This window comes from Trachypithecus francoisi, unplaced genomic scaffold (assembly GCF_009764315.1).
Source record: "Trachypithecus francoisi isolate TF-2019V2 unplaced genomic scaffold, Tfra_2.0 Lachesis_group12, whole genome shotgun sequence".
NCBI classification, from domain to species: domain Eukaryota; kingdom Metazoa; phylum Chordata; class Mammalia; order Primates; family Cercopithecidae; genus Trachypithecus; species Trachypithecus francoisi.
The window spans coordinates 5,668,700-5,695,995 of record NW_022681457.1 but is presented as its reverse complement, the minus strand read 5'-3'; the positions used below and the strand labels follow the sequence as shown (position 1 = coordinate 5,695,995).

Genomic DNA, 27,296 nt, shown 5'->3' with positions numbered 1-27,296 from the left:
AATTGATTCTAAAAAACTACTGGTCGAAAAATCTGGTAATCCTTTAATCGCATCCTGAGGCTTCTGGAAGAATTGTGTTGAGCGATTCTGGGGACCCCGAAAAGAGTCAGGCCTGAGCCCCATCTCGAGAGTGTGCTCCTCTGATAGGGGAGGCCGACCTGATCACAAACCGCTAAGCGACTAGACACGGGGAGATTCAGGACCCAGTAAGCTCGGGCAGGAGAGTCAGGGAGGAAGCTTCTGTTCTGCTCCTTTTCCCATGGGGTGCAGAGAGCGAGCAAGTCGGCATTCCAGGGGGTGGGAAGCGCCGGAGCAGAAGCAGGGAGCTGGAAAGAGCCTGGTGTTCCAGGAGTCCCGCTCTAGAAACAGGGGTGGCGGCTGGGGAATCTTGGCTGGGAAAATAGGCCCACACCTCCACCTTGTGGCCAATTGGGAATTTGCAGGCACGGCCTCTCAGAAACTACTTACGGGCGCTTTGGTTCGTGAAGTTGGATGGGGTGCTGCAGACGGAAAGCGTGGGGGGCGAGTTGAAGGGGCCCCAGATGGAGTGCTCTGAGAAAACAAAGCGGGGATGGTGGTGGTGGTGGTGAGAGTTATCATAGAGGCACTGTCCGCTGTTTCAGAAAAATTCCCCAAAGCAAGGAGTGCACAAAGTGGATCTTTACTATTATTATTATTATTTTATTGTTATTATTATCGAGACAAGGACTCACTCTGTCGCTCAAGCTGGAGTGCAGTGGCGCGGTAATGGCTCACTGCAGCCTCGAACTCCCCGGCTCAAGCGATCCTCCTGCCTCAGCCTCAGGTGTAGCAGGGAGCACAGGCATGGGCCACCACGCTTGACTAATTTTTTAAAGTTTTGTAGAGACTTTCTTTTCTTTTTTTTTTTTTTTTGAGATGGAGTTTTGCTCTTTTTGCCCAGGCTGGAGTGCAGTGGCACCATCTCAGCTCACCACAACCTCCACTTCCTGGGTTCAAGCGATTCTCCTGCCTCAGCCTCTCAAGTAGCTGGGATTACAGGCATGCACCACCACTCCCGGCTAATTTTTGTATTTTTAGTAGGGACGGGTTTTTTCCATGTTGGTCAGGCGGGTCTCTAACTCCAGACCTCAGGTAATCCTCCCACCTTGGCCTCCCAAAGTGCTGGGATTACAGGGGTGAGCCACCGCACCCGGGGTTTTACCATGTTGTCTTGGTCATTATTTATTATTCACTATGTGCCAGGCTCTGTCCTAGGTGCTGGGGCACAGTGGATAATTAAACGGATGAAGATCTTTGCCCTCATAGGGATTACACTCGAATGGGGAAATAGGCATTAAGATAGGAAGTAAATTACCAACATTGGGGGCTGAAGAGTGGCCCCCAAAAGATATTCACACCTCAGTCCCTGGGGTTGTGAATACTACCTTATGTGAGGAAAAGGATTTAGCAGATGTAATCAACTGAAGGAGTCTGAGAACAGGGTCATCCAAGAGGACCCTAAATGTCATCACAAGGGTCCTTATAAGAGGGAGGCAGGGCCGGGTGCGGTGGCTCAAGCCTGTAATCCCAGCACTTTGGGAGGCCGAGACGGGCGGATCACGAGGTCAGGAGATCGAGACCATCCTGGCTAACACGGTGAAACCCGTCTCTACTAAAAAATACAAAAAAAAAAAAAACTAGCTGGGCGAAGTGGCGGGCGCCTGTAGTCCCAGCTACTCGGGAGGCTGAGGCAGGAGAATGGCATAAACCCAGGAGGCAGAGCTTGCAGTGAGCTGAGATCCGGCCACTGCACTCCAGCCTGGGCGACAGAGCAAGACTCTGTCTCAAAAAAAAAAAAAAAAAAAAAAGAGGGAGGCAGAGGGAGACTGATTCAGAAGTTCACATGAAGACGGAAGCAAGACGCCAGGATGCTGGCTTTGAAGAAGGAAGATGGGGCTCCTGCAGAGCTCCTCCAGAAGCTGGAGAAGGCGAGGACGTGGATTCTCCTCTAGAGCCTCCAGAGGCTCTGCAAACATGGCTCTGCAAACACGGCACTGCAAACACGGCTCTGCAAACACGGCTCTGCAAACACGGCTCTGCAAACACGGCACTGCAAACACGGCTCTGCAAACACGGCTCTGCAAACACAGCTCTGCAAACACGGCAGTTTCAACACTGAAATCATTTCGGGCTTCTGGCTTCCATAATTGTAGGACAGTGAATGTGTGATTGAGTGATTGATTTTGTTGCCCAGGCTGGAGTGCAGTGGCACAATCGTGGCTCACTACAGCCTCCACCTCCCAGGCTCAAGCAATCCTCCTGCCTCAGCCTCCCAAGTAGCTGGGACCACAGACATGCACCACTACGCCCAGATAATTTAATTTTTTTTTTCCTAGAGACAGGGTCTCCCTTTGTTGCCCAGGCTGGTCTCCATCCAACTCCCAGGCTCAAGCAGTCCTCCTGCCACAGCCTCCTGAAATGCTGGGATTACCGGCATGAGGCACCCACCTGGCCTTTTCTTTATGAATTACCCAGCCTCAGGTATTCCTTTATTGCAATGCAAAATTGACTAATACAGATGATATGGAACAGATGCACAGAAAATATCTATAAGGACTGTGATGATTCATACTGAGTGTCAATTTGATTGGATTGAAGGATACAAAGTATTGATCCTGGGTGTCCTGAGGGTGTTGCCAGAAGAAATTAACATTTGAGGAGGGGAACATCGCACACTGGGGCCTGTTGGGGAGTGGGGGGTAAGTGAGGGGGAAAGCATTAGGACAGATACCTAATGCATGTGGGGGTTAAAACCTAGATGACAGGTTGATAGGTGCAGCAAACCAGCATGGTACACGTTTACCTGTGTAACAAACCTGCACGTTCTGCACATGTATCCCAGAACTTAAAGTAAAATAAAATAAAATAAAACAAACAAAGAAACGTTTGAGTCAGTGGGCTGGAAAAGGCAGACCCACCCTTAATCTGGATAGTTACAATCTAATCAGCTGCCATCCTGGCTAGAATATAAGCAGGCAGAAAAATGTGAAAAGAGAGACTGACCTAGCCTCCCAGCCTCCCTCTTTCTCCCGTGTTAGATGCTTCCTGCCCTCGAACATCAGACTCCAAGTTCTTCAGTTTTGGAACTCGGACTGGCTCTCCTTGCTCCTCAGTGTGCAGACGGCCTGTTGTAGGACCCTTGTGATTGTGTGAGTTAATACTTAATAAACTCCCATATATATATATATTCCATTAGTTCTGTTCCTCTCGAGAGCCCTGACTAATACAAGGACATTACTGCATTCTTGTTTATTACATTCAAAAGGGGAGGCCGGGCGCAGTGGCTCACGCCTGCAATCCCAGCGCTTTGGGAGGCTGAGGCGGGTGGATCACAAGATCAGGAGATTGAGACCATCCTGGCTAACCTGGTGAAACCTCGTCTCTACTAAAAATACAAAAAAATGAGCCGGGCGTGGTGGCGGGCGCCTGTAGTCCCAGCTACTCCAGAGGCTGAGGCAGGAGAATGGCCTGAACCCGGGAGGCGGAGCTTTCTGTGAGCCAAGATCGCGCCACGGCACTCCAGCCTGGGTAACAGAGTGAGACTCCATCTCAAAAAAAAAAAAAAAAAGGAATTATAGTTCCTTGCCAGTCTCCATGGAACACCCCCCCACCTGTTCCCAAGCCAGGGACTAAGGACTATTGACCCGTACAGCACTTATGCTCGGCTAACCAAGCTACAGTGACTCTGCACCAACAGTTCCTAACTCTTCCACACTGTTAGGATTGCTGCCAGCTGAGGACAGCTGGTGCGCTTGTCTGGACTTGAAGGATGCCTTCTTTAGCATCAGACTGGTTCCTGAGCATCAAAAGCTGCTTGCCTTTCAGTGGGAAGATCCGGGGTCAGGTGTCACCACTCAGTACACTTGGACTTGGCTTCCCCAGGGGTTTAAAAATTCCCCCACCATTTTCAGGGAGGTATTGGCTCGAGACCTCCAGAAGTTTCCTGCTAAAGACCAAGGCTGCGTCTTGCTCCCGTACGTGGATGATCTTCTGCTAGGACACTCCATGGCAGACAGGTGTGCAAAAGGGACGGATGTCCTGCTTCCACACCTGAAGGACTCTGGGTATAAGGTGTCCAAGAAGAAAGCTCAGATCTGCAGACAGCAGTCATGCTACCTGGGATTCACTATTCAGAAAGGGGAGCGCAACCTGGGGTCAGAAAGAAAGCAGGTCATCTGCAGCTTACCAGAACCTAAAACCAGAAGGCAAGTAAGGGAATTTCTAGGAGCTGTGGGGTTTTGCAGATTATGGATTCCAAACTTTGCGGTGCTAGCCAAACTGCTGTACGGGGTTACAAAGGGGGGCAATCGGGAGCCTTGGGAGCCTTTTGAACGGGGACCTCTGCAACAGCAAGCCTTTTGCAAGTTAGAGGAAACACCTATGTCAGCCCCAGCCTTAGGACTACCAGATTTGACAAAGCCCTTTATGCTCTGTGTGTCAGAAAGAGAAAAAAATGGCAGTCAGAGTTTTTTTTTTTTTTTTTTTTGAGACGGAGTCTTGCTCTGTCGCCCAGGCTAGAGTGCTGTGGCCGGATCTCAGCTCACTGCAAGCTCCGCCTCCCGGGCTCATGCCATTCTCCTGCCTCAGCCTCCCGAGTAGCTGGGACTACAGGCGCCCGCCACCTCGCCCGGCTAATTTTTTATATTTTTTAGTAGAGACGGGGTTTCACCTTGTTAGCCAGGATGGTCTCGATCTCCTGACCTCATGATCCGCCCGTCTCGGCCTCCCAAAGTGCTGGGATTACAGGCTTGAGCCACCGCGCCCGGCCGGCAGTCAGAGTTTTAACCCAAACTGTGGGGCCCTGGCCAAGACCAGTAGCTACCTCTCAAAACAGCTAGATGGCGTTTCAAAAGCCTGGCCTCCTTGTCTGAGAGCCCTGGCAGCTACAGCCCTGTTAGCACAAGAAGCAGACAGGCTAACCCTTGGACAAAACTTAAGTATAAAGGCCCCCCATGCGGTGGTAACTCTGATGAATACCAAAGGACGCCATTGGCTAACAAATGCCAGATTAACCAAGTACCAAAGCTTGTTATGTGAAAACCCCTGCATAACCAGTGAAGTTTATAACACTCTGAATCCTGCCACCTTACTCCCAGTATCAGACAGCCCTGTCGAACATAATTGTGTGGAAGTATTGGACTCAGTCTATTCTACCAGACCCGATCTCCAAGACCAGCCATGGGTATTAGTGGACTAGGAGTTATACGTGGACGGGAGGAGCTTCATCAATCCACGAGGAGAAAGATGTGCAGGATATGCGGTGGTAACCTTGGATGATGTTATTGAAGCCAAACCATTGCCTCAGGGCACTTTAGCCCAGAAGGCAGAGCTCATTGCTTTAACTTGGGCCCTGGAACTTAGTGAAGGTAAGACTGTAAACATTTATACTGACTCTCGATATGCCTTTCGAACCCTTCAAGTACATGGAGCATTATATAAAGAAAAAGGCCTGTTAAATTCTGGGCAAAGGACATAAAATACCAACAAGAGGCCGGGCGCGGTGGCTCACACCTGTAATCCCAGCATTTTGGGAGGCCAAGGTGGGCGGATCACAAGGTCAGAAGATCGAGACCATCCTGGCTAACACGGTGAAACCCCGTCTCTACTAAAAATGCAAAAAATTAGCCGGGTGTGGCGGTGGGCACCTGTAGTCCCAGCTACTTGGGAGGCTGAGGCAGGAGAATGGCGTGAACCCGGGAGGCAGAGCTTGCAGTGAGCCGAGATCCGGCCACTGCACTCCAGCCTGGGCGACTGAGTGAGACTCCGTCTCAAAAAAAAAAAAAAAAAAATCAACAAGAAATTCTGCAATTATTAGAGGCAGTATGGAAACCCCAAAAGGTGGCAGTCATGCATTGCAGGGGACACCAGCACGTTTCCACCTCGGTGAGCCAACGAAACTCCCGAGCAGACACAGAGTCACGAAAAGCAGTATCTCCTTCTTTTTCTTCTTCTTTTTTTTTTTTTTTTTGAGATGGAGTCTTGCTCTGTTGCCCAGGCTGGAGTGCAGTGGCCGGATCTCAGCTCACTATAAGCTCCGACTCCCGGGTTTACGCCATTCTCCTGCCTCAGCCTCCAGAGTAGCTGGGACTACAGGCGCCCGCCACCTCGCCCGGCTAGTTTTTTGTATTTTTTAGTAGAGACGGGGTTTCACCGTGTTAGCCAGGATGGTCTCGATCTCCTGACCTCGTGATCCGCCCGTCTCGGCCTCCCAAAGTGCTGGGATTACAGGCTTGAGCCACCGCGCCCGGCCAGTATCTCCTTCTTACCGGGCATGCGTCACAGCCCCTTACTCCCTCAAATACCTAATCTGGTGCCTACTCATTCTAAAGAGGAAAAAGACTTTCTTCAAGCAGAGGGAGGACAAACAATAAAAGCAGGATGGATAAAGTTACCAGGTGGGAGAATAGCTGTGCCACAGCTGCCAGGAGCCGCAGTCGTACTGGCTGTACATGAAACTACCCATTTAGGCCAGGAGTCACTTGAAAAGCTGTTAAGCTGCTACTTGTATCTCACACTTGCCAGCTCTTGCTGAAACAGTGCTGCAGCGATGCGTTACCAGTCGACAGCACAATGCAAAGCAAGCCCCCTCTGTGCCTCCTGGCATACAAGCCTATGGAGCAGCTCCTTTGGGAGATCTTCAAGTGGACTTCACAGAGATGCCCAAATGCGGAGGTAACAAGCATTTACGGGTTCTAGTGCGTACTTACTCTAGGTGGGTAGAGGCTTATCCAACATGAACTGAAAAAGCTCATGAAGTAACCCGTGTGCTTCTTCGAGATCTCATCCCTAGGTTTGGACTTGCCTCTGCGGATTGGCTCAGATAATGGGCCGGCATTTGTGGCTGACTTAGTACAGAGGATGGCAAAGATATTGGGAATCACTTGGAAGCTACATGCCACCTACCGACCTCAGAGTTCCGGAAAGGTGGAGCGGATGAATTGCACTATCAAAAACAGTTTAAGGAAAGTAGGTCACGAGACAGGATTAAAATGGATACAGGCCCTTCCTATGGCATTGTTCAAAATTAGGTGCACCCCCTCTAAGAAAACAGGATACTCTCCTTATGAAATATTATATCACAGGCCTCCTCCTATACTGCGAGGACTTCCGGGTACTCCCCAAGAGTTGGGTGAAATTGAACTGCAGCGACCAGCCTGGCCAAGATGGTGAAACCCCGTCTCTACTACAAATACAAAAAAATTAGCTGGGCGAGGTGGCACGCGCCTGTAATCCCAGCTACTCCAGAGGCTGAGGCAGAGAATTGCTTAAAAACCTGGAGGGGCGGAGGTTGCAGTGAGCCGAGACCGCGCCACTGCGCTCCAGCCTGAGCCGAGATCGCGCCACCGCGCTCCAGCCTGGGTGACAGACGGAGACTCCGTCTCAAAAAAAAAAAAAAGAAAGAAAAGAAAAAGAAAAGAAAAGAAATTGAATTGCAGCGACACCTACAGGCCTTGGGGAAAATTACCCAGACAATCTCAACTTGGGTAAATGAGAGGTGCCTGGCCAGCTTATTCTCCCCAGTTCACCCTTTTTCTCCGGGTGACCGTATGGTGTGTGGATCAAGGACTGGAACGTAGCTCCCTTATGGCCACGGTGGAAGGGACCCCAGACGGTTATCCTGACCACTCCCACGGCTGTGAAGAGACAAGGAATTCCAGCCTGGATTCACCACAGCCGCATAAAGCCTGCAGCCACTGGAACCTGGGAGGCCAAACCAAGCCTAGACAATCCCCGCAAAGTAACCCTGAGGAGGACGACAAGCCCTGCTCCAGTCACCCCCGGAAGCTGACTGGTCTACGCTCCGCCGAAGCATGAGGAAAATTGTGTGGGACTTACTTTCCTTGTAACATGGACTTGTGTGGTAAAATCTTCCACTGCTTCTTCCCACACAGAGGACTGCCTTCAGTGCATACATCAGGTCACTGAGGTAGGACAACAAGTTAAGACAATATTTTTGTTCTATAGTTATTATGAATGCCTAGGAATTCCAAAAGGAACATGTTTGTATAATAACACTCAGTACAAAGTCTGTAATCCAGAAAGTGACCAGCCCGATGTGTGCTATGACCCCTCTGAACCTCCCATTTCCACAGCTTTTGAAATAAGAACTGAAGACTGGTGGGGATTATAAATGAGACAAGTAAAGTATTAGCCAGAACAGTAGAAAAAGGAGTGCCCAAATGCATAATCTTAAAATTTGATGCTTGTGCCCTCATTAATAGAAATAAGTTAGGAGCAGGATGTGGCTCTTTCAATTAGGAAAAAAAAAAAAATACATGTCCGAAAATAAGTACATCTGTCATGAATTAGGATTGTGTGGAAACGAATGTGGGTACTGGTCTTGTGACATTTAGGCTACTTGGAAAAAAAAGAAAATGAAAAAGATCTTGTTTGGCTCCAAAACCGGAAAGGCAGACCCTCCTGCAGGAGTGGAAGCTGCAACCCTTTAGAATTAGTCATCACAAACCCCTCAGACCCAAAATAGGAAAAAGGAAAATACGTTCTCTCGAGGCATTGATGGAAAAGAACTAGACCGTAAGGTCAACATTTTAATCAAAGGAGAGATTTGAAAACGCTCTGCAGAGCCAGTATTTCTGACTTTCTATGATGAACTAAATGTGCCAGTACCTGAAATTCCAGGAAAAACTAGAAATTTGTTTTTGCAATTAGCCGAGCATGTAGCCCAGTCTCTAAAAGTCACTTCATGTGATGTTTGTGGAGGAGCCGTCACAGGAGATCAATGGCCATGGGAACCCGAGAATGAGTTACTACAGACCCAGTTCCTGATGAATTCCCGGCCCAAAAGAACCACTCTGACAATTTCTGGGTTCTAAAAGCCTCAATTATTGGACAATATTGCATAGCTAGAGAAGGAAAAGAATTCACTCATCCTGTAAGACAGCTTAGTTGTCTTGGACAAAAACTGTATAATGGTACCGCAAAAACAATTACATGGTGGAGTTCCAATTACACGGAAAAAAGATCCATTCAGTAAATTTCCAAAATTGCAGACTGTTTAGGCCCACCCAGAATTCCACCAGGACTGATCTGCCCCCACCGGGTTATACTGGATATGTGAACATAGAGCCTATGCTAAGCTACCTGATCAGTGGACAGGTAGCTGTGTAATGGGCACTATTAAACCATCTTTCTTCCTACTGCCCATAAAAACAGGCGAACTCCTAGGATTCCCTGTCTATGCTTCCCACGAAAAACGAAGCATAGTCATAGGTAACTGGAAAGATGACGAATGACCCCCTGAAAGAATTATACAATACTGTGGGCCCACCACTTGGGCACAAGATGGCTCATAGGGATATCGGACCCCCCATCTACATGCTCAACCGAATCATACGGTTGCAAGTTGTTTTAGAATGTATTACTAATAAAACCGGTCAAGCCTTGACTTTGGTAGATAGCAAAGTAGACTAGCTCTCGACTACTTGCTGGCAGCTGAAGGAGGAGTTTGTGGAAAATTTAACCTTACTACTTGCTGTCTACACACACATGATCAAGGGCAAGTAGTTGAAGACATAAAGATATAACAAAACTGGCACATGTGTCCGTGCAAGGGTGGCACGGATTTGATCCTGGGGCCATGTTTGGAAATTGGTTCCCAGCAACAGGAGGATTTAAAACTCTTATAATAGGAGGTATAATAGTAATAGGAACCTGCTTACTACTCCCTTGTTTGCTACCTATACTTCTTCAAATGATAAAAAGCTTCATCGCTACCTTAGTTCACCAGAGTGCTTCAACACAAGCATATTATATGAATCACTATCAATCTATTGCACAGGAAGACATAAGTAGTAAAAATGAAAGTGAGAACTCCCACTAATAAAATGAGTGAGAGTCTCAAAGGGAGGAAATGAGAGAAGTGAGAAAGAGACACCCCCCCCATATTGTTATATACTATTTTATACTCGTTACCTGTTTTAAGAAGAAACAAGGAAGCAAAACCAAAGGCAGGCAGCCCGGCACCAGGCACCAGACCCAAAACCAGGCCTGGACCTGCCTGACTTTAGCCTGACAGTTAAAATTCAACCCATGACTTAGCAACCAATGTTATCCATAGATTCCAGACATTGTATGGAAGGACATTGTGAAACTTCTCGTTCTGTTCTGTTTCACTCTGATTACTGGTGCAGGCAGCCCCTGTCACATACCTCCTAGATTGCTCAATTAGTCACGGTCCTTTCATGTAAAATCTTTAGTGTTGTGAGCCTTTCAAAGGGACAGAAATTGTGCAATCAACAAGTTTGGATTTTAAGACGCTAGTCTGCCAATGCTTCCAGCTGATTAAAAGCTACTTCCGGCCGGGCGCGGTGGCTCAAGCCTGTAATCCCAGCACTTTGGGAGGCCGAGACGGGCGGATCACGAGGTCAGGAGATCGAGACCATCCTGGCTAATACGGTGAAACCCTGTCTCTACTTAAAAATACAAAAAACTAGCCGGGCGACGAGGTGGGCGCCTGTAGTCCCAGCTACTCGGGAGGCTGAGGCAGGAGAATGGCGTAAACCCGGGAGGCAGAGCTTGCAGTGAGCTGAGATCCGGCCACTGCACTCCAGCCTGGGTGGCAGAGCAAGACTCCGTCTCAAAAAAAAAAAAAAAAAAAAAAAAAAAGCTACTTCCTTCACTATCTCAGTGTCTGTGGGGTTTTGTCCACGGCTCGTCCTGCTAGACTAGAATAGCATATCCAGTGAAAATATCCTTCAAGCATGAAGGAGAAATAAAGACTCTCCCAAAACAAACAAAGCTGAGGAATTTCATCAACACCAGATCTGTCCTACAAGAAATGCTAAAGGGAGTACTTCAGTCAGAAAGAAAGGCATGTTCATGAGTGATAAAAAAATCATCTGACGGTACAAAACTCACTGCTAATAGTAAGCACACAGAAAAACATGGTGTATTGTAACAGTAGAACTATGGTGTATGAACTACTCTTAAGTAGAAAAACTAAAGGGTGAACCAATCAAAAATAATAACTACAACTCTTTAAGACATAAACAGTACAATAAGATATAAATACAAACAACAAAAAGTTAAAAAGTTGGGGACAAAGTTGAGATGTAGAGTTTTTATTAATTTTCTTATTGTTTGTTGGTTTGTTTATGCAAACAGTGTTAAGTTTATGTTGTCAGCTTAAAATAATGGGTTATAAGATAGTATTTGCGGCAGGACGCGGTGCCTCACACTTGTAATCCCAGCACTTTGGGAGGCTGAGGCAGGCAGATCACAAGGTCAGATCAAGGCCATCCTGGCTAACATAGTGAAACCTTGTCTCTACTAAAAATACAAAAAAAAAAAAAATTAGCCCGGCACGGTGGTGGACTCCTGTAGTCCCAGCTACTCTGGAGGCTGAGGCAGGAGAATGGTGTGAACCCGGGAGGCGGAGCTTGCAGTGAGCCGAGATAGAGTCCACTGCACTCCAGCCTGGGTAACAGACTCCATGTCAAAAAAAAAAAAAAAAAAGACAGTATTTGCAAGCCTCATGGTAACCTCAAATCAAAAAACATACAACAGATACAAAAAAAAAAGGAAAAAATTAAATCATATGACCAGGGAAAATTACCTTCTCTAAAAGGAAAACAGAGGCCAGGTGTGGTGGCTCATGTGTATAATCCCAGCACTCTGGGAGGCTGAGGCGGGTGGATCACCTGAAGTCAGGAGTTTGAGATCAGTATGGCCAACATGATGAAACCAAATCTCTATTAAAAATACATAAATCAGCCAGGTGTGCTGTCACGTACCTGTAGTCCCAGATACTCAGGAGGCTGAGGCACAAGAATCACTTGAATCCAGGAGGCAGAGGTTGCAGTGAGCCGAGATTGCACCAGGGCACTCCAGCCTGGGCAACAGAACGAGATTCTGTCTCAAAAATAAATAAATAAATAAATAAATAAATAAATAAATAAATAACAGCAAAGAAGGACAGAAAGAAGAGAATACCACAAAACAACCAGAAAACAAATAACAAAATGGCAAGAAGATGTTCTTATCAAGGACAACATTGAATGTAAATGGACTAAACTCTCGAATAAAAAGATATAGAATGGATGAATGGATGAAAAAGAGGACCCAATGTTTTGTTGCTTTTTTTTTTTTTTTTTTTTTTTTGAGACGGAGTTTCGCTCTGTCGCCCAGGCTGGAGTGCAGTGGCGCGATCTCGGCTCACTGCAAGCTCCACCTCCCGGGTTCCCACCATTCTCCTGCCTCAGCCTCCCGAGTAGCTGGGACTACAGGCGCCTGCCACCTCACCCTGCTAGTTTTTTGTATTTTTTTAGTAGAGACGGGGTTTCACCGTGTTAGCCAGGATGGTCTTGATCTCCTGACCTTGTGATCCACCCGTCTCGGCCTCCCAAAGTGCTGGGATTACAGGCTTGAGCCACTGCACCCGGCCAGTGTTTTGTTGCTTACAAGAAACATACTTCATCTACAAATAAAATAATAAGAGTCTGGGTCCTGAGATGCAGGCAGTCCCACTTCATATGGGAGGGCAGGCTTATAACCAGTTCCTCTCTCCCTTCCCTAGACCCTTCACAGACACCTGCTGGTCCCTCTCACTTGGCCAAGGAAACACTTGTGGTTAAAAAGTTGCAGAAAAGTGATGTGAAAGTGAGAAGTAAAAGTGACAGAGGCTACAGGATGGAGGGTGGGAGGCAGTCCTAACAGAGGAGACCTCACCACCACCACCACCCCCCAAGTAGGGAATGAGGAGCACCAGGGACACAGGATACAACTTTTGTTGACGCTACACAAATACTCTGCACAAATCTTCAAAAAGCATCCTTGTCCCCCTGTGTCACCTGCTGAGAGATCTCGTGTCTTGGTCACCTCCTAAACCGGAAGGTGGGGCATGAACAGGGTGGAGTCACAGGGGAGAGAAAACTAGAAAGCCTGGGTTCACACCCTGTTCCCCAGTGATGTCTCCACCACTGCTGCTGCTACCCCTGCTGCTGCTGCTGCCTCTGCTGAACGTGGAGCCTGCTGAGGCCACACTGATTCGGTATGGTGACCCCATTTGCCACCCCCAAACCTGGGAGGGATTCTCTGCTTTTTGCCCTTTAAGTCTGGGGCTCCTGGTTCAGTGATTCCCAAACCCGACACCCAGGATCCTTGACTCTTCTTTCTTGGCTTCCCAGATCTCTAAAGTGGGCTTTCACTCTGAGGACTCCACTCTGACATCTTGTAAGATCAGAGCTCCCCCACCCTTTTTTTTTTTGAGAAAGAGTTTTGTTCTTGTTGCCCAGGCTGGAGTGCAATGGCATGATCTTGGCTCACCACAACCTCCACCTCCCAGGTTCAAGTGATTCTCCTGCCTCAGCCTCCCGAGTAGCTGGGATTACAGGCATGTGACACCACCCCGGCTAATTTTGTATTTTTAGTAGAGATGGGGTTTCTCCATGTTGGTCAGGCTGGTCTCGAACTCCCGACCTTAGGTGATCTGCCCACGTTGGCCTCCCAAAGTGCTGGGGGTTATAGGCATGAGCCACCATGCCCGGCTCAGAGCTCCCTTTTTAATTTTTTTTTCCTTTTATTTATTTATTTGTTGAGACTGGGTCTTGCTCTGTCACCCAGGCTGGAGTGCAGTAGTGAGATCATGGCTCGCTGCAGCCTCAAACTTGTGGTCTTAAGCCATTCTCCCACCTCAGCCTCCAAAGTAGCTGGGACTACAGGTATGTGTCACCATGCCCAGCTAGTTTTTGAAATTTTTTGTAAAGAGGAGGGTATCCCTGTATTTTCCAGGCTGGTCTCCACCTCCTGGGCTCGAGCAATCCTCTCACCTTAGCTTCCCAAAGTGCTGGAATTACAGACATGAACTACCATGTCCAGCCCAGAGCCCTTTTAAGATCCTCCAACACTGAGAGTTTTTTTTTTTTTTTTTTTGAGACAGTCTCACTCTGTTGCCAGGCTGGAGTGCAGTGGCGTAGTCTCGGCTCACTGCAACCTCCACCTCCTGGTTCAAGCGATTCTCCTGCCTCAGCCTCCCAAGTAGCTGGGATTACAGGCACGTGTCACCACGCCTGGCTAATTTTTGTATTTTTAGTAGAGATGGGGTTTCACCATGTTGGCCAGGCTGGTCTTGAACTCCTGACCTGTGATCTGCCCGCCTCAGCCTCCCAAAGTGCTGGGATTACAGCCGTGAGCCACCGTGCCTGGCCTTCACTGAGACTCTTGAGTGAGGAACCCTCCCCTTCTTCTCTGGATATGTTTTTTGGGAGGCCTCTGCAGATCCCACGCCGAGCTCTGATGACCAGGTATGGGGGTCTCCAGACATGTGACACATTCCCTCCATCTTGGAGACAAAGGCATGTGACATTTATTTATTTATTTATTTATTTATTTTTTTTTTTTTGAGACGGAGTCTCGCTGTGTCGCCCAGGCTGGAGTGCAGTGGCGCGATCTAGGCTCGGCATGTGACATTTAAACTAAGCCTTCCCCACATTCACACCCTCCAAATTGTTTGGGCCTCAATAAGTCTATTTTTTGTCTGAGCACAATGGCTCACCGCTGTAATCTCAGCACTTTGGGAGGCCAAGGCAGGAGAATTGCTTGAGGCTAGGAGTTCAAGACTAGTCTGGGCAACATAGTGAGACTCTAGTCTCTACAGAAACAAAAAAAATCAGCTGGGCATGGTGACAGGTGCCTGTAGTCTTAGCTACTTGGGAGGCTGCATGGGAGGGCCATTTGAACCCCACTGCACTCTAGCCTGGGCAACACAGTGAGGTCCTGTCTCAAAAAAAAAAAAAAAAAAGAAGTCCAGTTTTGGGGACCCCACCCAAGAAGTTCTCCCCTACCTTACCTCTGATGCTTCCCCAATTTCTCCCTTCCCCTCTTCTCTTCTCCTTAGGCCTTAGAATTCTTGGCAGGGGGAGGGGTGTATTTTCCAGAAAGTGTTTTCCCCACTTCTCATTCTTGTGCCTTTCAAAGACTGAGTCATGAGGGGTGAGGGCAAAGGTGTGAGTGAGGGTGTCATTTTCCAAGGAGTGACTAAAATTGGGTACGAAATATTACTGCAGGCCGAGCGTGGTGGCTCATGCCTGTAATCCCAGCACTTTGGGAGGCTGAGGCGGGTGGATCACAAGGTCAGGAGATCAAGATCAGCCTGGCTAACATGGTGAAACCCCGACTCTACTAAAAATATGAAAAAATTAGCCGGGCGTGATGGTGGGTGCCTATAGTCCCAGCTACTCAGGAGGCTGAGGCATGAGAATGGCGTGAACCTGGGAGGATAGAGCTTGCAGTGAGCCGAATCATGCCACTGCACTCCAGCCTGGGTGACAGAGCAAGACTCCGTCTCAAAAAAAAAAAAAAAAAAAAAATTACTGCATGAGGCCAGGCATGGTGGCTCACACCTGTAATCCTAGCACTATGGAAGGCAGAGGCCTGGAGGATTGCTTGAGGCCAAGAGTTCAAGACCAACCTGGCCAACATAGTGAGACCCCATCTCTTTCTACAAAAAAATCATTAAATATAAAATTTATTTTAAAAATTAGTGCACATTATGTTTGTTAACCAGCTTTTTTTTAAGTTTGTTTTTTTGTTTTTGTTTTTGTTTTTGTTTTTTTGGTAGAGATGGGTGGTCTTACTACGTTTCCTAGGCTGGTCATGAACTCCTAGCCTCAAGTAATCCTCCCACCTCAGTAAGATCTTTCAGTAAGTAAGGATTTACAATCTGAAATTCTCCCAGGACTCTGAGAGTATAGATGTTGCTTGCTGGTGTACGATTCAATGAATTCACCATTCCCCATTAATCTGCTTTGCAAACCTAATATATCATGGACATTTTCAAAGTCAATGCAAAGAACAGTGAGTCTCAGAATGTTGTCTCAAGACCAATAGCATTAGCATGGCCCAGGAACTTGTTAGAAATGCAAATTCTCAAGCCCCATCCCAGATCTACTTAAAAATTAAGAGATCTGAATTTGAACTAACCCTCTGAGTCTGGGCTTGGCAGACACTGAGCCTGAGGGTCAAATCCTGCCTGCTATTTCCCTTTTACAAATAAGCTTAAGGGAACCTAGGCCAGATGTGGTGGCTCATGCCTGTAACCCCAAAACTTGGGGAGGCCGAGGCAGGAGAATTGTTTGAGGCCAAGAACTTGAGACCAGCCTGGGCAACTTAGCAAGAGCTTATCTCTACAAAAAATGAAAAAAATTAGCTGGATGTGGTGGCATACACCTGTGGTCCCAGCTACTTGGCAGGCTGAGGCAAGATGATCTTTGAGCCTGGGAGTTTGAGACTGCAGTGAGCCATGATCGTGCCACTGCTCTCCAGCCTGGGCAACAGAGTGAGACCCTGTCTCTAAAAAAAAAAAGGAGTCAGCATGCACATTCATTTCCGCATTGTCTGTTGTCTGCAGCCGCTTTCATGCTATCTTGGCAGAGTTGAATAGTTACAACAGAGACCGTCTGGCCTGCAAAGCTTCTACACAAAGATTTGCCCAACACCACTGCTGTAGGTGATTTGGGGTCATGCTAAAGTTTGAGAATGACTGGTATAGACAGCTACTTCCTCCTTCTTTGCGGTCGAATGGGGTTCCATTCTATGTATGCTCCAAAGCAGAACTAAGCTGTACCCATCGGTGGCCGTTGTAACTGCCCAGCTGGTTCTTTTTGCCTGCTGTCTAGATACAGCCAATTTATCAAGAAGGGAAAATGGCAATAGAGAAAGAGTTTAATTCATGCCGAGCCATCGGCTGAACAGGAGACCAGAGTTTTATTATTACTCAAATCAGAGGTGGGCATGGCGGCTCACGCCTATAATTCTAGCACTTTGGGAGGCCGAGGCGGGTGGATCAGCTGAGGTTAGGAGTTCAAGACCAGCCTGGCCAACATGATGAAACCCCGTCTGTACTACAAATATAAAAACTAGCCGGGTATGGTGGTGGCTGCCTGTAATCCCAGCTACTTAGGAGGCTGAGGGAAGAGAATCACTTGAACCCAGGGGGCGGAGGTTGCAGTGAGCTGAGATCACGCCAGTGTACTCCAGCCTGGGTGGCAGAGTGAGACTCCATCTCATAAAAAACAAAACAAAAACAACAAATTAGCCTCCCCTAACATTTGGAGGCTAAGGTTTTTCAAGGATAGTTTGTCAGGCCTGGGAATGGGTGCTGCTGATTGGTCAGGGAGGTAATCATTCGTAGTAGGGGCCCGGAAAATAGTCTGCTTCTGGGTGGAGCCACAGGACTGGTTGGCAGGTCTGGGTGGCATCATCAGAAATGCAAAAACCTTTAGTCTCAAAAGGCCAGTCTTAGGTTCTACAATAGTGATGTAATCTGCAGGAGTAATTGGGGAAGTTGTGACTATTTTGACCTCTGGAATAATGACTGGTAATCATTGATGTCTGCACCTTAGCAGAATTTAATGCTCCTCTCATCCTCCTATCCTGGTGGTACTTCATTAGCTTTACAAAGGTGGTTGAGGTTTGGGGATGGACTATTATCATTTAAACTATAAACTGTCTCCTAAAGTTAGCTTGGCCCAAGCCCAGGAACGACCAAGGGTCGTTTGGAAGTTAAAGGCAAGATGGCGGTTATTTAGATCGGATCTCTTTCACTGTCCTAATTTTCTCACTTATAGTTTTTGCAAAGGCAGTTCATCATTGGTCTATCTCCAGTTTCCAAAATTAGGCACAGCCTCGTAAACACACCGTTATGCACTCATCCAAGGATCTCCTAGAGATGAAATTCTGGGTTGGGTTAAATGGTGGGTATAATTTTTGAGCATTTGATACACATTTGCCAAACCTGATCAATGGTAAGTATTCTCAGTTCTTCGCCAAAAGGTTTCTCACTGTTGTCATTTGTATTTTTTTGATGACTATTCTGGACATCTTTCCATGTTTTTAGAATTTATTTGTACTTCTTTTGCAAATTATGTCCTTTGTTCATTTTCCTAATGAGTGTCAAGAACTATGAAGTTAGTTTGCCATAGTTTCATGGCTGCTCATAGGAGATCCAAGACTCCCAAGTCAGAGACAAAGGGCAGTTTATCACTCCCAGCAATAGTAGTAGCAAGAGTATTAGTATTTGTGCTAGTTTTCCTTTTCCTTTTTTTTTTTCTGTCTTTCTTTTTGTTTCTTTTTTGAGACAGGGTCTTGCTCTGTTGCTCAGGCTGGAGTGCAGTGGCATGATTATAGCTCACTGTAACCTTGAATTCCTGGGCCTCCCAAGTAGCAGGAGAATCACTTTAACCTGGGAGGTGAAGGTTGCAGTGAGCTGAGATCATGCCACTGCACTCCATTCTGGTGACAGAGCAAGCCTGTGTCACAGCTGGGCGCGGTGGCTCACACCTGTAATCCCAGCACTTTGGGAGACCGAGGAGGGCGGATCACCTGAGGTCGAGTTCAAAACCAGCCTGGCCAACATAGTGAAACACCGTCTCTACAAAAATACAAAAATTAGCCGGTCATGATGGTGATACCTGTAGTCCCAGCTACTCGGGAGGCTGAGGCAGGAGAATCGCTTGAACCCAGGAGGCAGAGGTTGCAGTGAGCTGAGATTGAGCCACTGAACTCCAGCCTGGGCAACAGAGTGAGACTCCATCTCCAAAAAAAAAAAAGAAAGAAAAGAAAAAGAAAAGCTGTCCTCTTTCCAGAATTAACATTTTACTTGCTTCTTTTTTTTTTTTTTTTTTTAATTTTTTATACAGAGTTTTGCTCAGGTGGGAGTGCAGTGCCATGATCTCAGCTCACCACAACCTCTACCTTCCAGGTTCAAATGATCCTCCCACCTCAGCCTCCCAAGTACCAGTGACTAAAGGCTCGTGCCACTACACCCAGCTAATTTTTGTATTTTCTGTAGAGATGGGGTTTCGCCATGTTGGCCAGGCTGCTCTCAAACTCCTGGGCTCAAGCAATCTGCTTGCCTCGGTCTCCCAAAGTGCTCTTATAATTTTACTTTTCCCATTAAGTGTTTGATATCTCAGATGTATTTTAGTGTAAAGAGTGAAATTAAGGCCGGGTGTGGTGACTCATGCCTGTAATCCCAGCACTTTGGGAGGCCAAAGCGGGTGGATCACCTGAGGTCAGGAGTTCGAGAGCAACCTGGACAACGTGGTGAAACCCCCCTCTCAACTAAAAATACAAAAATTAGCTGGGCGTGGTAGTGTGTGCCTGTAGTCCCAGCTACTTGGGAGGCTGAGGCAGGAGAATCACTGGAACCTGGGAAGCAAATTAAGATTTGATGCTTACATTTTTTCCCCCAAGGGTGAGGAAAATAGTCTCCAACATCATGAACTGAAGCATGCAAGGGCCACCATCTGAGGGCTTTTGCAAAGGTTAGATTTCATGTTAGGGTCTTGGGAAACCTTTGAGAATATCAATTCCTGGGAATGGCTTATGTTAAGGACTTGGATACCATTGGGAAGGTCTGTTTGGGATAGTTTGTCCCTGTAAAGTCTTTGGGGATATTTGTCATCATGGTATCTGTGCTAGGGTTTCCTGGAGGTTGTTATTTTAGGGTTTCTGGTAATGACTCCTATTGTAGCCCCTGGAGATGTTGAATCTGTCATCGTATTCCATTTGGGTAAGTCTATTTTAGAGGGTCTCCAGGAAGGGCAGCTTCCTAATTCTCATCATCTTCTTACTCTACAGGATCCCCCTTCGTAGAGTCCACCCTGGACTCAGGACCTTGAACCTACTGAGGGGATGGGGAAAACCAGCAAAGCTCCCCAGGTTGGGGGCCCCATCCCCTGGGGACAAGCCTGCCTTGGTACCTCTCTCCAAATTCCTGGATGTGAGTCACAGCCCTACACAGCCCCCACCCCTGTGCCCCCAAGCCAAACTCTTCACTGACTCTGTCTCCTCTTTTGCCTCATCAGGCCCAGTATTTTGGGGAAATTGGGCTGGGAACGCCTCCACAAAACTTCACTGTCGTCTTTGACACTGGCTCCTCCAATCTCTGGGTCCCATCCAGGAGATGCCACTTCTTCAGTGTGCCCTGCTGTGAGCTTCTATGCGGGAGAACACGTTTGAATGGGGGTGAAGGGAGAAGGCGGGGCTGGACCTCAGCTTCCCACAGGTTTTTGAGGAACTCTTCTTTTCTGACACCCTCAAAGGTCAGAAGGTGAAAGGGGCAGAAGCCATTCGGAAAGCTCCCCTCCCAAAGTGACCCTCTCTGACTTCTGACCTAGGGTTCCACCACCGCTTCAATCCCAATGCCTCCAGCTCCTTCCAGCCCAATGGGACCAAGTTTGCCATTCAATACGGAACTGGGCGGGTAGATGGAATTCTGAGTGAGGACAAGCTGACTGTGAGTGGCCTTTGACTCCAGGAAGCCTCGAGCCTGGGAGAACCCTGTTGTCTAAGATCATCTGGCTTAGGGGGGTGCTTGAGGTGGAGGGGCTTCCCGAGCCAATGGATGGGGCTTCTCAAGGAGGTGGAGGGGCTCCTAGGTGAAGGGATAGGAATTCTGTCAAGTCCAGAGGCAAAGTTTGCTAAGCAATCGGGGGCTTGGGTCCAGATGTCCCCAGACCTGGGATTAATGCTTTGGTTTGGGAGACTTCAGGACAGGTGGTTATTGTTCTCCCAAAAGTAACTGGTCACATCTCAATCTACCCCTAGATTGGTGGAATCAAGGGTGCATCAGTGATTTTCGGGGAAGCTCTGTGGGAATCCAGCCTGGTCTTCACTGTTTCCCGCCCCGATGGGATATTGGGCCTCGGTTTTCCCATTCTGGCTGTGGAAGGAGTTCGGCCCCCGCTGGATGTACTGGTGGAGCAGGGGCTACTGGATAAGCCTGTCTTCTCCTTTTACCTCAACAGGTACTAGGGAGGGTGCACCTATCTATGACTCCTATTCCCCAGAAGGAAGTGAGGCTCTCCTTCAGGAAGTCTCTTACTCCATAAAAAAAAGTCCCAGTTCAGGCATGGTGGCTCATGCCCGTAATCCCAGCACTTAGGGAGGCCAAGGCAGATTGATCACCTGAAGTCAGGAGTTCCAGACCAGATTGGCCAACATAGCGAAACCCCATCTCTACTAAAAATATAAAAATTAGCTGGGTGTGGTGGCACATGCCTGTAATCCCAGCTACTTGAGAGGCTGAGGCAGGAGAATTGCTTATATCGGGGAGGTGGAGGTTGCAGCAAGCCGAGATCGCACCACTGCTCTCCAGTCTGGGTGACAGAGAGAGATTCTGTCTAAAAAAAAAAAAAAAAAAAAATCCCAACCTTCATTCAGGAAGTAGTCACCTACCTAACAGAAGAAACACCGCAATGCTATTCTTAAGTCCCAGAGCTTAAGTGACAACTTAAGATACTAAAGAAATTCACCATCAGTTCAACATGTGTTCAGTTTCAAAATCAAACTAGGAAATTCTATGCTCCACCAACCAAATATTTAGGAAACTTCTCTTCACCATAAAGCTCAAATCCCATTTGATAACATGGACCAGAAGTCAGGAAATGCCTGATTGAATTCATGAAGCCCCACCCACCTGGTAGGAAGGTCAATCTTATGCTCAGAAGTCCCAATCACCATCCGAGAAGTCTTCATTTTCCCTCCCAGGGCCCATCACACACAGTCCAGTGTCCACTCAGTTACCCTGACATCCAGCCCACTCAAGAAGTTCCACCCTGGATCTCTTGGTAGATCCCACTCACCTACCTCTTCCAGGAAGTTTCCAGCCCCATTCCCATCACTCTCAGCCAGCTCAGGAAGTCTAACACCTTTCTAGATACCACAACAGGCAATTCAGAAAGTCTCTGCACCTTCCCAGGAAGCCACCCCACTCCTGCACAAGTCACACCTTCGAGCCAATTCTGAGACTCCACTGGTCTGCTTGGTTACTATGATATTCAGCTCAGGAATTTTCCCCAAAAGCTCTACCTTCTACGGCCAAACGAAGAGGTCTCCTCTCCACTTCAGGAAGTACCCATCATCCTAAAGTCCTAACTTCCATCAAGAAAAGCGCCATTTCCCTTCATTTCTTGTTTCCAGTCCCAACATCTAGGTCCTGTCTGCATTCCACTGCCCCAGTTATAACCCTAAAAATGACCCAAGTGGCAGGAAGTCTCATCCCTGGCCATTCCTAGGGCTGGCGGGGGAGGGCCGGTGACACTGACCTCTACACTCTGCTCCTGCAGGGACTCTGAAGTGGCTGATGGAGGAGAGCTGGTCCTGGGGGGCTCAGACCCGGCACACTACATCCCACCCCTCACCTTCGTGCCAGTCACAGTCCCCGCCTTCTGGCAGATCCACATGGAGCGGTGAGGGACTTGGTATCCTGAGTCTGGAGCTGGAGGCTGGGGGACTGCACTCCTAGGTCCCTGCCTCTAATGACTGCCTCCTTCCCCCTCAGTGTGACGGTGGGCTCAGGGCTGACTCTCTGTGCCAGGGGCTGTGCTGCCATCCTGGATACGGGCACACCCGTCATCATAGGACCCACTGAGGAGATCCGGGCCCTGCATGAAGCCATTGGGGGAATCCCCTTGCTGGCTGGGGAGGTGAGGTCCCAGTCTCTGGTGGGTGTGTCCTGGGGAAGATGACGGCAATTCGATGGCGAACACTGGGGCCTGAGGATGGGAAGCAGGTAGCTAGAGCATATCCAGGACAGAGGGGACTGGGATTCTTTTTTTTTTTTTGAGACGGAGTCTCGCTCTGTCGCCCAGGCTGGAGTGCAGTGGCCGGATGTCAGCTCACTGCAAGCTCCGCCTCCCAGGTTTACGCCATTCTCCTGCCTCAGCCTCCCGAGTAGCTGGGACTACAGGCGCCCGCCACCTCGCCCGGCTATTTTTTTGTATTTTTTAGTAGAGATGGGGTTTTACCATGTTAGCCAGGATGGTCTCGATCTCCTGACCTCTCGGCCTCCCAAAGTGCTGGGATTACAGGCTTGAGCCACCGCGCCCGGCCTGGGACTGGGATTCTTAAGTGACATGCTGGATGGAGAGTGGTGGGAGGATGCAAAGATACTTCCCAAGTGTCTATGTTAAGTGGCTCAGTGGATAGTGAAGTAGGGGTGGGAGTGGGGATGGGGGGAGATGATAATGCAGTTTTGTTTGGGGCTAGATGAGAGAAGCCTAGGCAACAGGGCTGTCCACACAGGACGCTGAATACCCAGGTGCTCAATATGAACATTACCCCATGGCACTGGGGAGCCACGGTCGGGATTTGAGCAGAGCATGAATCTCCCATCTTCACTTGTTCCCCTTCTCCCCCAGTACATCATCCGGTGCTCAGAAATCCCAAAGCTCCCCGCAGTCTCACTCCTCATTGGGGGGGTCTGGTTTAATCTCACGGCCCAGGATTACGTCATCCAGGTAGGTGTCCATCACAACGACGCCACAGTGATGTAATATGACTGGAGTTGGGAGGGTGGAGCTAGGAGTTAGACATCACTAGGGCTGGAAGGGGCCACAGAAACATTTCTTGTCCCCGGGGCTGGGGGCAGAGAGAGCACGGGCTCCCAGGGAAATGGTGGTTCCAGCCGCCTGGACACCCAGTTGCCGTCTTGTCGCCTTGCAGTTTGCTCAGGGTGACGTCCGCCTCTGCTTGTCCGGCTTCCGGGCCTTGGACATCGCTTCGCCTCCAGTACCTGTGTGGATCCTCGGCGACGTTTTCTTGGGGGCGTATGTGGCCGTCTTCGACCGCGGGGACATGAAGAGCGGCGCACGAGTGGGCCTTGCGCGCACTCGCCCTCGCCAAGCGGACCTGGGAAGGCGCGAGACTGCGCGAGCGCAGTACCGCGGGTGACGCCAGGTGATGCGCATGCGCAACGGGTAGCGGAGCTAACGCTACTCAGTAAAAATCCAGTATTTCCCTTGAACGAACCTGCCTAGGTTGCTTCTTTTCAGAACGTACTTTTTGAAGAGAAAACTTTGTGCATGGACCCACGGAGTTGAGGAAGAGAGGGAGGCGAAGGGTATCACTCCTTTTCTCCAGGGCGCACCCTTGTGAGGAGTCTTGTACTACGAGTCCCACGAAGCCCCTCGCCTACGCTGCCTTTCGTCAAAGGCTCCCGGCTCCGTGGAGCATCACGGTCATTGTAGTCCACGCCGTGGTCACGCCCTGACGGGGGCGGGCGCAGCCACAACATGCGTGGGAGACGACAGGTCGCGACGGCAGCGACAGGTGGCAGTGGGGGGGGGGGTGACTGTAATTGGTAAGGGCTTACCAGTTCCTGTTCTAAGGGGAGGGGATAACGTTCCCTCGGACCTCATCTGTTGTTTCTCCTCTCTCCCTTGTGATTCCAGGACCCCGGGGTCCGCCATAAAGGCGGAGCTTGAAGCCCCTGGGTTGGGGGAGCGGTGCTGCCCCTCCTCCGGCGGTGATGTCACTCCCCCCTCCGCAGCCTCTTGCTGCCCAGAGCTGCCGGAGCTGGGTCACCCCTCCCCCCATCTCGAGCCCCGGATTCCCCCATCCCCGCCTCGCCTCGACTTGGGGTGAGTACGGGGGAGGGGGCGAAGGTCCAGGGTCCGGGGGCGGTAAGACAGCCTGAATCCCAGTTTTGGAGACGGCGGACTTGGGATCCAGGGACCCAAAGATTATAGCGGAGAGATTTCCCCTCGACTCTGAGCTTTTGGGGGCCAAGGTACTTGGAGTGTTACAGGGGACGAAGGATTGTAGGCAGAGAGTGCTCACATTTTCAGCTTTGGTGTCCGGAGACCAAGGCTCCGAATGGAACCGGGTGGGAATGGGGGCAGAGGAACAAGGAAGGGGTCCTAGAATTCAGGGAGGGGAAGACTCTTCCCCAATTCCAGGGCCTGGGGTATTGGGGAAAGGAGGGTTGTCAGGGGACACCGAGGATGACAGAGATGGGAGTTGCAGCTTTCAGGAATTGTCTGCCTTAAGTGCCTGGAACGGACGGACTGGGAGGAGCAGGGGTGGGGAAAGAAACTGAAGACGTAGACAGACGTTGGCCTCTCCCCTCCTGGTGTCCCTAGTCAAGAGTCGAGTCTACTTCCCCCGGGTCTGTGAATGTAGCTGAGTGTCCAGTATTTGGAGCCCTCATGAGGCTTCCAGAAGCCCCCTCCTCTTTAATGGGTGGGTGGAGACTCCAGGCTCACAAATCCTCCCATAGATCCTGGTGGGGTCTGTGGAGGGCCACGAGGGAGTGCTGGCATCCAAGTTTCCCAGGGCCTGCTGGAGTGTGGACCAGCCTGCTACTCTCCGCCCGCTGCCTCTTCCCCTCCCATGGCCTCTAATCCTGAGTCGCATCGCACATTCCTCCTTATTCCAGGCCCCTTTTCCCACAGCCCCCACCTTCTCCCACACTTCAGACCTCTGCAAAAAAACAAAACAAAACGCTAATTTGGTCACTTAATACCATGCCTGGCTGCTGTCAAAAGCCGAAGAGAAAAGCAGGGTTGAGGGGAGAGTGTGGAGGAGGATGGCTGACCGAGGTCCTTACCTAGCCCATAGTGCCTACCCAGCCCTCGCTCCTGCCTCCACCACCCCACCCCCAACTGCCCAGGAGCCTCATCCAGCCCCAGCCCAGTCCCTCACCTCAGGATTCGCTGCTTCTGCCTGGGGGTGCACCAGAATTCGGGGAGGGGGTAGGAAGTACCTATGTCTTTTCTCTGCCGTCTTGGATTCCATCAGAAGCTGAAGGACATGATGGATTGGGTGCAATGGAGAGCCCTGGGTCTGGGGAGTGAGGGCAACGACCTTCCTGGACTGCAGGACAGGCCCCACTTCTCCAACTCTCTCTGCAGTGACGCAGTCCCAGCCAGGACGGGGGTTAGAGAGGGTGATGGTGGGTCTGAGAGAAAGGAACGGAGACCCAGAGAGAAGGGGACAGGGTCCCCAGGAAGTGGAGACAGACCTAGAAAGAGAGAGACCCAGAAGAAGGTGAAACATAGGAGGAATAGAGATCCAGGGAGGGGACAGAGGGAAAGTGAAGAGGCAGAAACTTAGAGGGAGAGAGAGAAGGACAGAGAGCCAGCAAGAGAAAGAGCAGAGACAGAGGAGGGAAAGAGACGGAAGAGGGGGAAATACACCAGAGATGGGGAGAATGGGGAGGGGAAAGAGGTTGTCAGAGAGAAAGGAGGAGACAGATTCAGACGAAAAGGCAGAGACCCAGAGAGGAGGCAGGACAGAGCGGGTTGGGGAGAGGGAGTAGAGGACAAGGACACAAGACCCAGGGAGTGGGATACAGAGACCCAGGCAGAGAGGCACACTCCTGATAAAACGGTACAGAGACTAAGAGAAAGAGACTCGGGAGCTGGGGTGAGGGACGGGGACTGAGACACCGAGGAGGAGAGACTGAGGCCTAGAGAGATGAGGAGTAAAGACACAGAAGGAGGGGGACGGAATCAGAGACCCAGGAGGGCAGATTTACAAACTGAGACCCAGAAGGGCCGGAGACTCAGACGGGTGGTAACAGAGACGGCGGCACAAATACTCAAGAAGGGAGAAAAATAGACGCCAAGAAACCCAGAAACGGGAGCGAGGGGTGGGATGGGGTAGGGAGGCGATACGAACCAGCCGCCGCACCTGCAGCAGGAGGCGGTGGGCCAAAAACTGTGCGGCCCGAGGGCGCCCGCAGCCCCCTGACCCGACCCCTTCGCTCCCGCAGGAGCCGCCTCCTCCCTCCGCAGTCCCAGCCGCAGCCGCTGGCCCCGCCCCAGCCCCCTGAGCCGGCGCTCTGCCTCCCGGAGCCTAGGACCGCCCAGGGGGCGGGGACGGCCCGCTCCGAGGCGGTCCCCTTTTTCTGGCCCCGCCCCTCAGCATTCTTCCCCAGGACCTGACCTCTCAGACTCCTAGCCCACCCCATTTTTTATTGGTCCTGTCTATTGCCTCGGTCTTGACGGTGCTTCCTGGAGCTTTGGCCTGTCCCCTCTCCCGTCCTCTCTGCCTCCTTGCGTGTCCCCTCCTCACCAGTCCTCATCTACCGTTGGTCCTCCAATCTGCAGTCCGCCGCGGTGTAGCCTTCGTTAGAAGTTCTCGCCCCGCCCTTTGAGGACCCTGTGACCGTTAGGCAGTGCCCTCTCCCAGGTCCTCCGATCCCCAAGACTCCCCGTTCCAGGTGCCTCCCCTCCATCCAGCCCAGTAGGTTTGTACTCTTCGTAGTCTCATTGTTCCCCTGGGACCCACCTCTACCGTTCCTCTACTCTCCCTTAGCCCTGCCCTGTCCTCTCCTACCCTGGTTGCTTTCAAGCCCCTCACAGCCCCACTCCTCCCTTAGTCGCTACTTCCTACCTCCCATTCAAGACTTTTTTTTTCCTTTTTTTTTTTTTTTGACAGAGTCTCGCTCTGTCGCCCAGGCTGGAGTGCAGTGGTGCGATCTCGACTCACTGCAACCTCTGCTTCCTAGGTTCAAGCGATTCTCCTGC

The 27,296-nt window shown here is 49.8% G+C and overlaps 1 protein-coding gene across 2 annotated transcripts; it reads left to right on the top strand.

The window, feature by feature from the left end:
• Positions 1–12,721: 12,721 nt before the first annotated feature.
• LOC117091625 (napsin-A-like) lies at positions 12,722–23,788 on the top strand. Of its 2 annotated transcripts, XM_033224201.1 has the most exons (9): positions 12,723–13,030; positions 19,621–19,762; positions 19,848–19,971; positions 20,160–20,278; positions 20,590–20,789; positions 22,110–22,232; positions 22,325–22,469; positions 23,184–23,282; positions 23,488–23,788. In XM_033224201.1, exons 1-9 carry the CDS (start codon positions 12,948–12,950, stop codon positions 23,713–23,715), a joined length of 1,263 nt encoding a protein of 420 aa, XP_033080092.1. In that variant the 5' UTR covers positions 12,723–12,947; the 3' UTR covers positions 23,716–23,788. The 2 variants fall into 2 exon arrangements, with proteins under 2 accessions (XP_033080093.1, XP_033080092.1); XM_033224202.1 differs by lacking the exon at positions 22,325–22,469 and having other exon boundaries at positions 12,722–13,030.
• The last annotated feature ends 3,508 nt before the right edge of the window (positions 23,789–27,296 follow it).